At 43.0% G+C, this 14,808-nt stretch overlaps 2 protein-coding genes across 5 annotated transcripts in view; one reads left to right on the top strand and one right to left on the bottom strand.

The window, feature by feature from the left end:
- si:ch211-203d1.3 (protein phosphatase Slingshot homolog 3) overlaps window positions 1–2,940 on the top strand; it is a 29,035-nt gene extending 26,095 nt beyond the window's left edge. For all 3 annotated transcript variants that reach the window (XM_045718147.1, XM_045718148.2, XM_014199792.2), the window contains exon 17: window positions 47–2,940. In XM_045718147.1, the coding sequence (XP_045574103.1) occupies window positions 47–241 (195 nt within the window). In that variant the 3' untranslated portion in view covers window positions 242–2,940. The remainder of the gene's footprint in view (window positions 1–46) is intronic.
- A 2-nt stretch (window positions 2,941–2,942) lies between these two features.
- On the bottom strand, window positions 2,943–8,409 carry mrpl18 (mitochondrial ribosomal protein L18). 2 transcript variants are annotated; one of them, XM_014199795.2, is made up of 4 exons: window positions 8,115–8,409; window positions 7,801–7,969; window positions 5,108–5,394; window positions 2,943–3,147 (listed from the first exon to the last, which is right to left on the bottom strand). In XM_014199795.2, the coding sequence occupies exons 1-3, from the start codon at window positions 8,215–8,217 to the stop codon at window positions 5,136–5,138; spliced, it is 531 nt and encodes a 176-aa protein (XP_014055270.1). In that variant the 5' UTR covers window positions 8,218–8,409; the 3' UTR covers window positions 2,943–3,147; window positions 5,108–5,135. The 2 variants fall into 2 exon arrangements, with proteins under 2 accessions (XP_014055270.1, XP_014055269.1); XM_014199794.3 differs by having other exon boundaries at window positions 5,160–5,394.
- Between the last annotated feature and the right edge of the window lie 6,399 nt (window positions 8,410–14,808).

Genomic DNA, 14,808 nt, shown 5'->3' with positions numbered 1-14,808 from the left:
GAAAGAGCAACAGTTTTTCTTAACCTTTTATCATTTGCTGGCGTAGATTGCCAACAGTCACCGGAGGTCTCCAGGGCAACGGAGGCGGAGTTATAGACGGAAAGGCCTCATGCATCAGAGGGCCCATGTGGACGTTTCACCTGAGCCAAGCCGCCTATCAGGACTCAGAAAACTGGAAGGGGCGGGGCCAAGCAAACTTGAGACCGGGGAAGGAGATGCCAAGACAACGGAGGTGCGGTAAAGAGGAACAGAAGACGAGGTGGCGGGAGAGGGGATGGAGAATGAGAAGCCTAGAGGAGACACTAATAGGAAGAGATGACATGTTCTGCCCACTTTCAAGCTATAAACATGAACGAATTACCCTAATATAGTTATATACATCAGACCTTAAGACTCCAACTATCATCATTATATTATAGATTATTTAACCGTCATGCCTTTTGCACAATATTTCCTGTTTGGTTCTTTCAATGTAGTGGTCACCAACCGATCGATCACGATTGACTGGTTGATCTCCAAGCCATTCTAGTCGATCACCAAACACTGTACAAAAAGGTGCACTTGATTCAGCAGCTCTAGTGCCAGGAAGGTAAAGTGTTCACATTTTTAACCATTTCATGTGTCTGAAGGTAGAACTCCACTTACTCGGCAGGCCCAGAGAGAAAATCAAGTGCAGCTATAGGCCTACCGCTGGCCAATCGTATAGCTCAGATCACCGTGTCTGCAGTTTCCTCGCGCCATAGACTGTAAAAAGAAGCCATCGAACCCACAGCAAAGTTGATCATGTTGAGATTTAAAAACTTTTCAAACCATGACTAGAGGGACTCAACGAATACAGCAAAGAGCTGCTGTTTGAATGAGTATGGGCTCATTGTAATGGAATAAATGGAATGGTATCAAACACATGGAAAACAAATGTTTGACTCTGTTCCAATTATTCCATTCCAGCCATTACAATGAGCTCATACTCCTATAGCTCCTCTCACCAGCCTCCACTGCTGTCAACACTTTGTTCAACCGTTTTATAAGACATAAAAAATGCGTGTTTCGATAAGCTTGCGTTATTTTCTGCTTGTCCTTTTTAATACAGAGGAATATTTAACTTCCTCTGGTCAACATGAATTGGTGCTTGAGGCTGAAATAATGCAGTGCGACTTAAATTTCCCATCAGATGGATTAAGACTGTGTCCCTTTTTCTCAGCGGAGAGGGTCCGCTGCTCCCTTCCTCCCCTCAGACTAACCATCAAACAGGCCATCAGTCCAGTAAAAACAAAATGCTCACTTAGCTGTGCCTCACAAGTAATACAACAAATTCTATATTACCAGTGTGATCATATACCTACAATGTTGAAATATCATTTTTAAAAATGGTCTGAGAAGAACAACATTGGCTGGGCAATTCAAGGGTAGGCAATATACAGTGATAATGTTTTGGGCCTATAGCCTACTGCACAAACCTCATTGCTACAGAACTGTGTTTAATTGGTTGTTGCATAGGCTTCTTTTTTAGTTTTTATCTGAGCGGTAGCTCTCGGCTTGCATTTTGACTCGAAGGTTGGTTGACCTGTGTTTATGTATCACTGTTCACCAAACCATTTACACGCAATTGGTAGTGATGGCTCATTGTTTTAATGTCACTGCAGTATTACGACGCCAATATGTGTATGACAATAACGTTGTATTTCTGGTTAGACTTACCTATGGTCCATAGAAGTTGGAATGTATTTACATTTATCTTCTGCATTTCGGTACGTATCATAACACATGCATATGTGGAGTTTGCCCGCCCTCTCTCTCAGGGCATATCTATGCAATGATTCCTTAAATTCACAGAGAAGACAGACGTTAGAGGCTGTATGCTGCCAGTTGGGATTATTGTATGCATTAAGTGCCATTCTCTATTCCTTTATTCGGTTTTTAATTACGCACATACCATATCTTTTTATAGTTTATGAATATTGCATGGTAACACATACGGGCTCAATTTTCTCAGATGTTTCAAAATAGCGGGTCATTCAAAAGTACAAACGACTGGGAGATATAATATCGAGTGACTGTTTTAAACTGTTATTCTAGACTAATCCAAGGGCACCAAACTGTATGCCAATGTGTTCCTCTGTGCCAATCAACTTTGTCCTTGAGTTAATGTCAAGACGACATATTTAATGAGGATCTTTAGAAACTTCTACCATTTTAAATCTCGGGGGTTCAATTTATTTCATATGTTTATTTCTTTGTCACACTGTCATTCCATAAATAGCCTTGCTGTATGAGTGCCTTGGACGTGGGACCAAAATAACCAAGTTCTTTCCTGAAAGACCCTAATTGAAAGTATTTATAATATCTACAGTATATTGCTATCTGAGGTGGTGGCATTATTTCATATTGATTAAATGCATTTAGTCTTGTTCCTTGCTTGACTGGGATGATGTCATTGTGCAGTATGTAGCTACTTGCATTGAATGTGTTCCTGTGTGTATGCTCTGGCTTTGCTTATTATGACCGGGGGTGGTGGTGTGTTAAGGGTAGTTTTGTTTTTTGAACGAGTGTTTGTCTATTTGGGACTTTTTGAGAGGATCAAGGTAGATTCAGCATTATGGTGTTTCTGAACTTTCCGCAGTTGACTGGATGGACCTTCTGTTCTTTATGCTGGCTTCTGTATCGATCCAATGATTTTTTTTTTGTATGTATTCAGCTGGCCTTGATTTGTATATTCACCAATGATGTTTACACATTTTTAGGTTGATCACCATCTTTCTTTCTATACTCACAATTAAACCGTTATAAAACAGGTTTCCACCACCACATGCCATTAACACTGCCTGAGCCAACCTCTGCTGTTCTAAGATCAAAAAGATAAATGACCTGTATCTGTCGTCTATGGCTGCGTTTTACAGCTATACTGTTTGAGTGAATTAATAAATGATTATACTGAAACCATGTCACGTTCATTTGTCTGCCTTTTTTTTATTGAATTACACAATGTAAATAAAATTGAAAATGGGCCATTTTGTGTCAACACAAACAGGGAGAATATTTTGTTTATAGGCTATTAGGAACCTTTGCAGTTTAGTTCCCGATGAATTTCTGCCGCGGTTCACTGAGGGTGACGCCTCCCTCCTTCATTGCTGTCCGGAAGGACTGAACCTGAAAAAGAGAAACACGAACACTTTATTTCATTAAGCAAGTCAGTTAACACGTTCTTATGACTGACGAGGCAGGGCCAATTGTGCGCCAACCTACAAATCAAGTTAGATCTACTCGGGCTTTTCTGAAATTAGCTAGGTTCAGTTAGTGCCACATTCCATCTCAGGCTTCATCCATGTTACGAATGTAGATATTGATCATACACCCGCCAGCTTACTCAAGCTGGACTTGTAACTGTGTGTTCATGTCGCACATGGCTACTCAAATGCCAAACTCTTCATTGTGACAATGCTGAAACATGGGCCAGTTAGTGCCACATTTTCATTTGTGCCGAAGTCAAAATGGTTAACCTGCAAATTCAGCATGCTATGGTGTGAAATGGGCTATTGAAAGTGTCTTTGGTGTGCTTATCAATGCACAAGTCCCCTTTTCCCCACTATCGATAAAACAATTTTATTAAGTCATATGAAAGTTTAACTGTACGTGAAGTTTCAAATGCATCTTCTCATTACTCCCGAGTGGCCTAGGCACTACAGACCCTGGTTCAATTCCAGGCTGTATCACAACCGGCCATGATTGGGAGTCCCATAGGGCGGCGCACAATTGGCCCAGTGTCATCGGTTACGCTTCATTCACACCGACATTGCATTTTGGTACACCAGAATTACATTCGAAGCGTTAGGGGTAGGCCGTCATTGTAAATAAGAATTTGTTCTTAACTGACTTGTCTAGTTAAATAAAAGTAAAAATAAAATGACAATGTTGTGTAATATGTATTTGAATATTACTCTAACAAACATTTTATTAATAAAATATTTAAAGCTGTAATATATAACCCCACCAAATTCACAGATCTGTCATTCTCATTGAAAGCAAGTCTAAGAAGCGGTAGAGCCACAGAACAATGATTCATATTTCACTGGAAGTATAAATGTGAAGCATCCGCTTGGTATTTCCACTCACTACCAAATATGGTAGAATTGCAATATTGCACAATCGCACTTCACAGAGTAGACGTGATAGCAGCACAAAACACGGTACAAACATTATTGGACACAGACAACAGGAAAGAGGGTAGAAACAACAATACATCACGCAAAGCAGCCACAACTGTCAGTAAGAGTGTCCATGACTGAGACTTTGAATGAAGAGATTGAGATAACTGTCTAGTTTTAGTGTTTGTTGCAGCTCCCATGTCACAGGACCTATACACAATTCCTGGAAGCTGAAAATGTCCCAGTTCTTCCATGGCCTGCATACTCACCAGACATTTCACCCATTGTGCATGTTTGGGATGCTCTAGATCGACGTGTATGACAGCATGTTCCAGTTCCCGCCAATATCCAGAAACTTCACACAGCTATTGTTGAGGAGTGGGACAATTATCCACAGGCGACAATCAACAGCCTGATCAACTCTATGCGAAGGAGATGTGTCACAGTGCATGAGGCAAATGGTGTTCACACTAGATACTGACTGGTTTTCTGATCCACTCCCCAATTTCTTTTAAGGTATCTAACCAACCATCTTTATTCCCAGTCATGTGAAATCCATAGATTAGGGCCTAATGCATTTATTTCAATTGATTGAGTTACAGTTCATATAAGGAAATCAATCTTTGAAATTGTTGCGTTCATATTTTTGTTCAGTATTCTTTGATTGGTCCTCAACTCACAGCTCAAACGCTTCACTCAGGATAAGTTAAGTGGAGTTAGCAGGTTAGCTACGAAGAATTCATTGCCGTAGAAATTGACCTGGCTAAAAGGTGGACCTAAGTTACCTTGGCTAACTCCTCAAACCAGATTCATAGTATAGGGCTCTGGATCTTCATAAACTTGGCTGTATCCAACTACTCAGCAAACACTGAACAACATGAAGCCCGTTTCTCACACACACACACACACACACACACACACACACACACACACACACACACACACACACACACCTCTGTACTCACAGCATTCTACCAGTACTGTCAAGGGATGTCACAACCCCCCACCCGTACTTACAGCATCAGAGCGATACTGCCAGGGGATGTGTCTGTACACCATCCTTGTGATGCCAGCTTGATGACACCTCTGTGCTAGCACCTCACCCACAGCCTGGCTGGCTGCCACACAACGGGTAGAACCCAGCTCACGCTTCAGGGCCCACTCTTTGGTGGAACACGACAGCACAGGGACTGCATCACCGTTGGCAAACACCTCAGCTGTTACATAGTGCTGGGAGCGAGAGAAAACCAACCTGAAGGAGGAGAGAAGAGTGGGGGAAATCGGTGGAGAAGCAAGGGGTAAGGGCATGAAGAGAGATGACAGAGAAGAGTAGGGGAAAGACAAAAGGGGTTATAAAAGGAGTGTCAATCTGTATGTCTGCCTATCTAGTGTCAATTAGAGGTCGCCCGATTAATCGGAATGGCCGATTAATTAGGGCCGATTTCAAGTTTTCATAACAATCGGAAATCGGTATTTTTGGACGCCGATTTGTCAGATTTTTTTATTTTTTATATTGTACTTTTTTTTACACCTTTATTTAACTAGGTAAGTCAGTCAACAACACATTCTTATTTTCAATGACGGCCTAGGAACGGTGGGTTAACTGCCTTGTTCAGGGGCAGAACGACAGATTTTTACCTTGTCAGCTCGGGGATTCAATCTTGCAACCTTACGGTTAACTAGTCCAATGCTCTAACCACCTGCTTTACATTGCCCTCCACGAGGAGCCTGCCTGTTACGCGAATGCAGTAAGAAGCCAAGGTAAGTTGCTAGCTAGCATTAAACTTATCTTATAAAAAACAATCAATCATCAATCACTAGTTAACTACACATGATTGATGATATTACTAGTTTATCTAGCCTGTCCTGCGTTGCATATAATCGCTTAGGTACACGTTGCTCCAACGTGCAACTAACCATAAACATCAATGCCTTTCTTAAAATCAATACACAAGTATATATTTTTAAACCTGCATGTTTAGTTAATATTGCCTGCTAACATGAATTTATTTTAACTAGGGAAAATGTGTAAACTTCTCTTCCAACAGAGTCAGGGTATATGCAGCAGTTTGGGCTGCCTGGCTCATTGCGAACTGTGAAGACTATTTCTTCCTAACAAAGACAGCCGACTTCGCCAAACGGGGGATGATTTAACAAAAGCGCATTTGTGAAAAAAGCACAATCGTTGCACGACTGTACCTAACCATAAACATCAATGCCTTTCTTAAAATCAATACACAGAAGTATATATTTTTAAACCTGCATATTTAGCTAAAAGAAATCCAGGTTAGCAGGCAATATTAACCAGGTGAAATTGTGTCACTTCTCTTGCGTTCATTGCACGCAGAGTCGGGGTATATGCAACAGTTTGGGCCGCCTGGCTCGTTGCGAACTGATTTGCCAGAATTCTACGTAATTATGACATAACATTGAAGGTGGTGCAATGTAACAGGAATATTTAGACTTAGGGATGCCACCCGTTAGATAAAATACGAAACGGTTCCGTATTTCACCGAAAAGAAAAACGTTTTGTTCTCGAGATGATAGTTTCCGGATTTGACCATATTAATGACCTAAGGCTCGTATTTCTGTGTGTTTATTATATTATAATTAAGTCTATGATTTGATAGAGCAGTCTGACTGAGCAATGGTAGGCAGCAGCAGGCTCGTAAGCATTCATTCAAACAGCACTTTCGTGCATTTTGCCAGCAGCTCTTCGCTGTGCTTCAAGCATTGCGTTGTTTATGACTTCAATCCTATCAACTCCCAAGATTAGGCTGGTGTAACCGATGTGAAATGGATAGCTAGTTAGCGGGGTGTGCGCTAATAGCGTTTCAAACGTCACTCGCTCTGAGACTTGGAGTAGTTGTTCCCCTTGCTCTGCATGGGTAATGCTGCTTCGAGGGTGGCTGTTGTCGATGTGTTCCTGGTTCGAGCCCAGGTAGGAGCAAGGAGAGGGATGGAGCTATACTGTTACACTGGCAATACTAAAGTGCCTATAAGAACATCCAATAGTCATAGGTATATGAAATGCAAATCGTATAGAGAGAAATAGTGCTATAATAACTACAACCTAAAACTTCTTACCTGGGAATATTGAAGACTCATGTTAAAAGGAACCACCAGCTTTCATATGTTCTCATGTTCTGAGCAAGGAACTTAAATGTTAGTTTTCTTACATGGCACATATTGCACTTTTACTTTCTTCTCCAACACTTTGTTTTTGCATTATTTAAACCAAATTGAACATGTTTCATTATTTATTTGAGGCTAAATTGATTTTATTGATGTATTATATGAAGTTAAAATAAGTGTTCATTCAGTATTGTTGTAATTGTCATTATTACAAATAAATACAATGGAAATAAAAATAGGCCGATTAATCGGTATCGGCTTTTTTTGGCCCTCCAATAATCGGTATCGGCGTTGAAAAATCACAATCGGTCGACCTCTAGTGTCAATTTCTTCATCCAAAGTATGAACACACAGATCCTTACTTAGATGTGTGTATTGTTGTAAAATTGTTAGATATTACTGCACTGTTGGAACTAGAAACACAAGCATTTCGCTACACCCACAATAACATCTGTTGAACACGTGTATGTGACCAATACAATTTATTTAGATTTGAGACACACACACACTCACACACACACACCTGTGGTAGAACTTTTGGGACGGCCAGGTTGTTCTCCAGCCCCTGTCCTTCACCGCTAGAGCCATCTGCTCCAGGTTCCGCGGGTTTCTGTTCACAAATGTCGGGTTCACGGCTTCATTATCATCTACAGTGGGCTGAAGCTTGGGCGCCGCCAGGCTCATACAACGGACTGGAGAGAGAGAAGGGGGATCAAGAGAAGAGCATGGCGGTGTATAAAGCAGCATTAGGAACATGCTAACCCAATAGATATTTTCATAAACATGATAATTTACACATAACACATTTGGCATCAACGAGGAGCAGTGTTCTCTTACCTGATTTCTGATATTGGTTGATTGCTGACCCACTCTGCCCGCACCTTTGAATTTGACCTAGTAATAACCGCACGGTTCGACATAAATCACCCAAAACTGCCATCCTCTCGTTCCTTATGTGGTCATATATGAGTAATAAAGTGCAGTCTATACTTGATTATTCACTTTAGCGACTCATACCATAGAGAAAACAGTATAACTGTGTATATTATTTAAGCAGCATTCGCCTTGACATGTGTGCCGCCATCTTTGACACTTTGCATGGACCACTTCCTTTTCGTCATCTTTGACAACATCCGGTTCTTCCTCGTAAGCGAGAGAGACGCTGTTGCGGTCTACAAATAACACTATCCATAATTTAAACATTGATGGTGTTATTACAAATGACCAAAAATGTATCGCTAACTACTGTAGCAATTTTTACGGGAAATTGTATAGCTCTACGTGCTCTCAGGAATCCACATATGTTTTTTGACTTACTGAATAATGTTCACTATCAGTGATATAGAATCTAAACAGTGTGGTGATCACATCATAGTTGAATATATTATCGACTCTATCAAACATCTAAAAAACAATAAATCCCCAGGCATTGATACGGCAGAATTTTACAATTTATTTTCTGAACAAGTAGAACCTTTCCTACTTAGTCTTTTTAGAGAGTATTAAAAACAATGTTCCCCCTCCTACAATGACTCGGGTTAATAACACTGATATCTAAGCCTAAAAAACAAGTGCTGCTCATCTATAACTGGCGTCCAGTTTGTCTTCATAATAATGACTATAATATATTAAGCCTTACTAATTGCAAAAATAATTAAAGAAGTCCTGGATGCAATAACTGATAAAACACAGTCTGGCTTTATGAGGGACAGATATTTCTAACAATATCAGTCTAGTATTAAACATACTTGACTACTCAGACCTAATAACCGAGGATAGCTTCATATTATTTTTGGATTTTTATAAAGCATTTGACACAGTGGAGCATCAGTCCTTCTTCCACTCCCTTGAGAAATTTGGCTTTGGGGATTTTTCTGTAACCGAGGTAAAGACAGATTCAAGCTGGATATTCGACGGATATTCGCCTGTAGTTTTCCTTACGTCCACCAACATCAGTTAGGGACCGTCAACATAGTGACAAATCTAATTTTTCACATTTCAATAGCTCTTTAACCATTACTCCTAAGACTTTCCAAACTGGTTATAGCTTTTTATTATTTATTTACATTTTTGAAATTCATTAGCGCCTTGGTCATGTGACCCACACACCTCAAACAAGGTTCATAATGTACACTCAGTGAACCTATACATTGCACACCCTTTTGTTTGTCCATTTGCATCTCATGAGATTTTACAATAATGTTTAAACAATTCAAATTTCAATAGCTCCTTGTGACCTACAACCCTCAAACTACTTTGAGAAAATCCACTGAGTAGCCGTATATGTAGCACAACCTTTTGTTAATCCATTTTCATCTCACATGATTTTACATTAATTTGCAATGTTTTTTGAATTTCAATAGCTCTCTGGTCATGTGACCTACAACCCTCAAACTGCTGTCATAATGTCCACTGACAAGCCTTATACTGTATATTGCACACCCTTTAGTTTGCTCATTTTCATCTAACACGTTTTTACATACATTTTTAAAACGTTCTAATTTCAATAGCCCCTTGGTCATGTGACCTACTTGACTGAAACAAGGTTCAGAATGTCCACTGACTACCCTTCTATATTGTACACCCTTTGGCTTGTCCAGTTTAATCTCACACATTTTTACATTAATTTTTCAAAGTTTCTATTTTCAATAGCTCCTTGGTCATGTGATCTACTGGACTCAAACAAGGTTCAGAAAGTACAATTAGTGGGCCTACACATTGCACACCCTTTAGTTTGCCCATTTTCATCTCACTCGATTTTACATAAAAAAATTTAAACGTTCTAATTTCAATAGCTCCTTGGTCACGTGACCTACTTGACTGAAACAAGGTTCAGAATTGTCCACTGACTACCCTTCTATATTGCACACCCTTTGGTTTGTCCAATTTCATCTCACACGTTTTTACATGAATTGTTCAAAGTTTCTAATTTCAATAGCTCCTTGGTCATGTGACCTACTGGATTCAAACAAAGTTCAGAATATCCGCTGACTACCCTTTTATATTGCACACCCTTTGGTTTGTCCATTTTCATCTCACACGATTTTACATACATTTTTCAAAATGTTAAATTGGCCCCAAGAGAGGGGCCCAAGCCCTGGAAAGTGTTGCGGTTCCGGTAGCATCTGGTGAGTTCTCGCTGGCCCTTGAAAATCCCGGGGGAGAGGGTGTAAATCTCGCGCCGGGCGGTACCCATATCCGCAGCAGGTCTCTAAGGTGAACGGCCTCTGGCATGTTAGAACAATGTAGGTAAGGGAAGTCGGCAAGTCAGATCCGTAACTTCGGGATAAGGATTGGCTCTAACATGCTGACCAGACCAGACACGTCGCGTGCGCGAGCGTTGCAAAATAAATTCAGAAATCCATGTTATTCAATTATTGCACCCACACTGCTCGTGCGTGCCAACGAGTGTCTGCGTTGCCAAGGTATAAAATAGAAGTCATTCCTATTTCTGACGCAGATTGCGCTGCAAGTCCTGCCTCTCCCATCTCCTCATTGGTTTATAGAACCAGGTACCCACGTGCCATCTTCTCATTGGTTATACCCACGTGGGTGATTGAAAGAAGAACTGTTTTGCCAGTCGTTGTGGTAATACTATGAACGTTTAGATGCCAATCACCATATAAGTTCAAAGATGAAATAGCCTGGAAGGAGGAGAGATCACTAGAAACGATTCGGTTGACTGTTTTATGTGTGGATTAATTGTCGGAGTAGAGGACCTTGTGCATTTCAGGTAAAATAACAACTCAATGTTTATATCCTAGGACAAATTAGCTAGCAACAGCAAGCTAGCTAAATAGGACAAATTAGCTAGCATGTGCAAGCTAGCTAGCTAAATTGCCATACATGTTGAATGGTTTTCGACCTGTCCCCAAATTAATGTAATTGGTTCAGAGTTTGTTTTGATATTTTTAACCTGCATGTCATGATCGCGTTTGGTGTGGGGGGACAAAATACATTTGTGCACGATGGCACACGCGCGCAGCCGGTTTGGGTTCTGGTGTAAGGGCTGGGTCGGTCGGGCTGGGGTGCGAAGTGGGGATCGAGCCGCGGCTGGGAGAGCAGTCGCTCCGTCGACCTCCTCACGACATTGTTGAAAGTTCGTTGTGCGGCTCATCTCGCGGTATGTCGTGCGTAGTCTCGCAAGGGGCTGGCTGCGTGCGGGGGTTCGTCGGGGTGGTGTCCGTCGGCAGGCCAAAGGTGGACCGGGTGGGGGGGATCTCCCAGCTACGGCGCTCGCCGGCCCTGTTCACGTTGGGTCTCCAGCGAGTCGCATTGGCCTGCGCCTAGCAGCTGACTTAGAACTGGTGTGGACCCGGGGAATCCGACTGTTTCATTAAAACAAAGCATTGCGAAGGTCCGAGGTGGGTGTTGACGCGATGTGATCTCACCCCAGTGCTCTGAATGTCAAAGTGAAGAAATTCAATGAAGCGCGGGTAAACAGCGGTAGTAACAATGACTCTCTTAATGAGTCCTTAGCCTTAGTAAGGGACATAACGAGGTAGCCCTCTAGCAGGGCTCTTCCAATCCCTCCCTGTATATCACCTGTTTTCAGGTGTTGCTAACAATGAAAACCAAACGGGAGTTACCTCGGTACTAGTCCGTACGCAAAGAGAGTCCTGCAGATGGTGACGGCTGTTGATCATTAAACGGAAGGCGGCAGTCGGTCCTGGAATATGGGGCTTTCGGTCAAGCATGAAAATGTGAGGGAGGTTCCACCAGACTCAATGATTTGCTGCGGGGCTCTTGTAAACGAATCCTGACCTTGACAGGAAGCCAATCAGAGAATGATGGCTCGAAAGCATCCCTGGCTTTGGCTGGGAGGGGGGAGTTAAGTCCTGGGAGACGGCTGATGAAAGTGTACTGCTGGTATCAGTCTGATCACAGAGCGGCTGTGGTGAAACGTTTAACACGCGTCGCCCGTATACTTTGCTAACTCTAAACCGCGAAGGTTTGAATCGAACGCTGGCTTCGGCTGGACCCGCTAACAGTGGAGCACTAAATGGAGATGGAATGTGCTTAGCGGTTAGGGACACTGCCAAGTCTCAGGTCCGCCTGGGTGCGGGACTCTACACATTCTATGTGGGAGCTCTCCTCCACGTTCCTTGGAGCATGTAGTGGAGATTGCATGTGCCTTACCATTAGCTGACACTACCAGGCCTCACTAGACTCGAGGCAGAGACTAAACCCAATGGCCCCGCAGTGATAGGGCATTGCATGGATCTGGATCATGCCCTACGAAGTGGGGAGAGGTATCTCCAGCTTGTCTGGGGAGAGAGGTCTACATCTGATGTAAGTAGTACCATCCAGACCCATTGATTTGCTGCAGACCCATAAAACGGACGGATGAAGCCTAGGTTCCCACTGGGCACGGATCACTGAATGTCAACTTGATGAAATTCAAAGAAGCATACCCACCTGTCGCAGTCACACTCAAATCACCCAAGCACATTTGGTGTATGTGCTTGGCTGAGGAGCCAATGATGCGAAGCTACCATCTGTGGTATTATGACTGAATGCCTCTAAGTCAGAATCCCCCCTAAACGTAACGATACCGTAGCACCACGGATCTTCGGTTGGCCTGGGATAGCCTGCCTCTTTTGGCAGATGAGTAGAGCCATTCGTGACGGGGTTGGGGTGCGGCCGGATGACTTGCCGCCCCTCTCCTGATGTGCATCGCATGTTTGTGGGGAACTTGGTGCTAAATCACTCGTAGACGACCTGATTCTTGGTTAGGGCTTCGTACATAGCAGAGCAGCTCACTCGCTGCGATCTATTGAAAGTCAGCCCTCAATCCAAGCTTTTGTTGGGGACAGAAGGCGTCTTCCTCCACCATCCTCCTTCTTTACTTACGGGTTACCAGGTGCACGCAGAAGGGTCAGGGGCCAGAGGCCAGACACAGAGTATGAGAGAGCCCAGGCTGGCGGGTAGAAGGCGTAAGACATTGACATGGGCTCTGGATAGGTAGAGGGCTAGGTGGTGGTCGCCCATCCACCCAGGCCCATCCTCTGGTGAGACTGTGAGTCAGGTTGGGACTCGCTGTGGAACTCAAAGGGTCACCAGGTGCACAAGGAGGCCTCCATCAAGGCAGGGGGAACTCAGAGTCCGAGCAGGGGTGGCCTGACTCGGGGGCCATGGAGGTTGGAGTGGGGACTTAGTCTCTGAGTGGAAAAAAGTGGACGGGTCACCAGGTGCACACAGCCTGTTTCGGGTTACCAGGTGCACATGGTTCCTGACAGCAGGAATATAGATGTCTTAGTGTCATGGGAGGGGTTCTTAAGTGTGAGTGCCCCGTTTCGCCTGGTGGGCAATGTTATGGAGATGGCTGAGCCCCGCTGAGCCCTGGCCAGGACGCGGTGATGGATGATGCCCAGTGAGAGGGGTGTTGACTGGGTAGGGCGAGTAGGTGTGGAGGCCTGGAGGTCTGAAGTTCCAGGGAGTAAGCTATACACTCTCAGGGCCAGTGAGAGGGCAGGCAGGCGGGCAGGGAGTGTAGGCACTAGAGGCCTGGAGTCAGAGGTCACCAGGTCAACGGGGGCCTGCCTGGAGGTCAGGAAGGCAGGCCCCTGGGAGAAGGCCCAAGTGAATAGGTGTGTGGGTGACACTGTCCTTCAGAGGAACAAAGCAGGCAATTCATGTAAAATCGTGTGAGATGAAAATGGACAAACAAAAGGGTGTGCCATGTATAACTCTAGTCAGTGGATATTCTGAAAGTAGTTTGAGGGTTGTAGGTCACATGACCAAGGAGCTATTGAAATTAGAAAGTTTGGAAAATATATGTAAAATCGAGTGAGATGGAAATGGACAAACCAAAGGGAGTGCAATATGTAGGCCCACTGAGTGTACATTCTGAACATTGGTTGAGTCCAATAGGTCACATGACCAAGGAGCTATTGAAATTAAAAAGTTTGAACAATTCATGTAAAAACGTGTGAGATGAAAATGAACAAACCAAAGGGTGTGCAATATAGAAGGGTAGTCAGTGGACATTCTGAACCTTGTTTGAGTCCAGCAGGTCACATGACCAAGGAGCTATTGAAATTAGAAAGTTTGAAAAAGTCATGTATAAACGTGTGAGATGATAATGGACAAACTAAAGGGTGTGCAATGTGTAGGCTCACTGAGTGTACATCCTGAACCTTGTTTGAAGTCAGTAGGTCACATGACCAAGGAGCTATTGAAATTAGAATGTAAAAAAAGTTTGTACTTTGTTTACACTCCCTAACTAATTCAACTAGGAATACAAAATGCTGCTCACATCTCCATGTTTATTAGCTTTGGAAAACGAATTAATGTCCAAATCGTGAAAATAAGACCTGTGCAGTGTTGTGCGCAATTTTTCGAACATCATCACACTTATTTGAAGTCTGTGGCTCAAGTGGTTTGAAAGCTATTGAGGTTTGAAAGCGCAAATATCCGTCGAATATCGAACTTGAAACTGTCTTTACCTCGGTTTTTCAGTAAGGCTATTAAGACTCTCTATACAAATGGTAACAGCTCTATCAAACTGAAACCTGGCACCTCACCTAGA

This window comes from Salmo salar, chromosome 05, assembly GCF_965601325.2.
Source record: "Salmo salar chromosome 05, fSalSal1, whole genome shotgun sequence".
Taxonomy (NCBI): domain Eukaryota; kingdom Metazoa; phylum Chordata; class Actinopteri; order Salmoniformes; family Salmonidae; genus Salmo; species Salmo salar.
Note: the sequence above shows the minus strand (reverse complement) of the source record. Positions and strands in the feature narration are given on the sequence as shown.

Bases quoted from the DNA above. Each gene is read 5' to 3' on its own strand.
- mrpl18 (XM_014199794.3), bottom strand. From the start codon at position 8,217: ATGGCAGTTTTGGGTGATTTATGTCGAACCGTGCGGTTATTACTAGGT. The intron at 7,970-8,114 runs GTAAGAGAACAC...CTCTCTCTCCAG, and splicing joins CAACCAATATCAGAAATCAG to TCCGTTGTATGAGCCTGGCG. The intron at 3,148-5,159 runs GTAAGTACGGGT...TCTCTTTTTCAG, and splicing joins GGCAGTATCGCTCTGATGCT to GTTCAGTCCTTCCGGACAGC.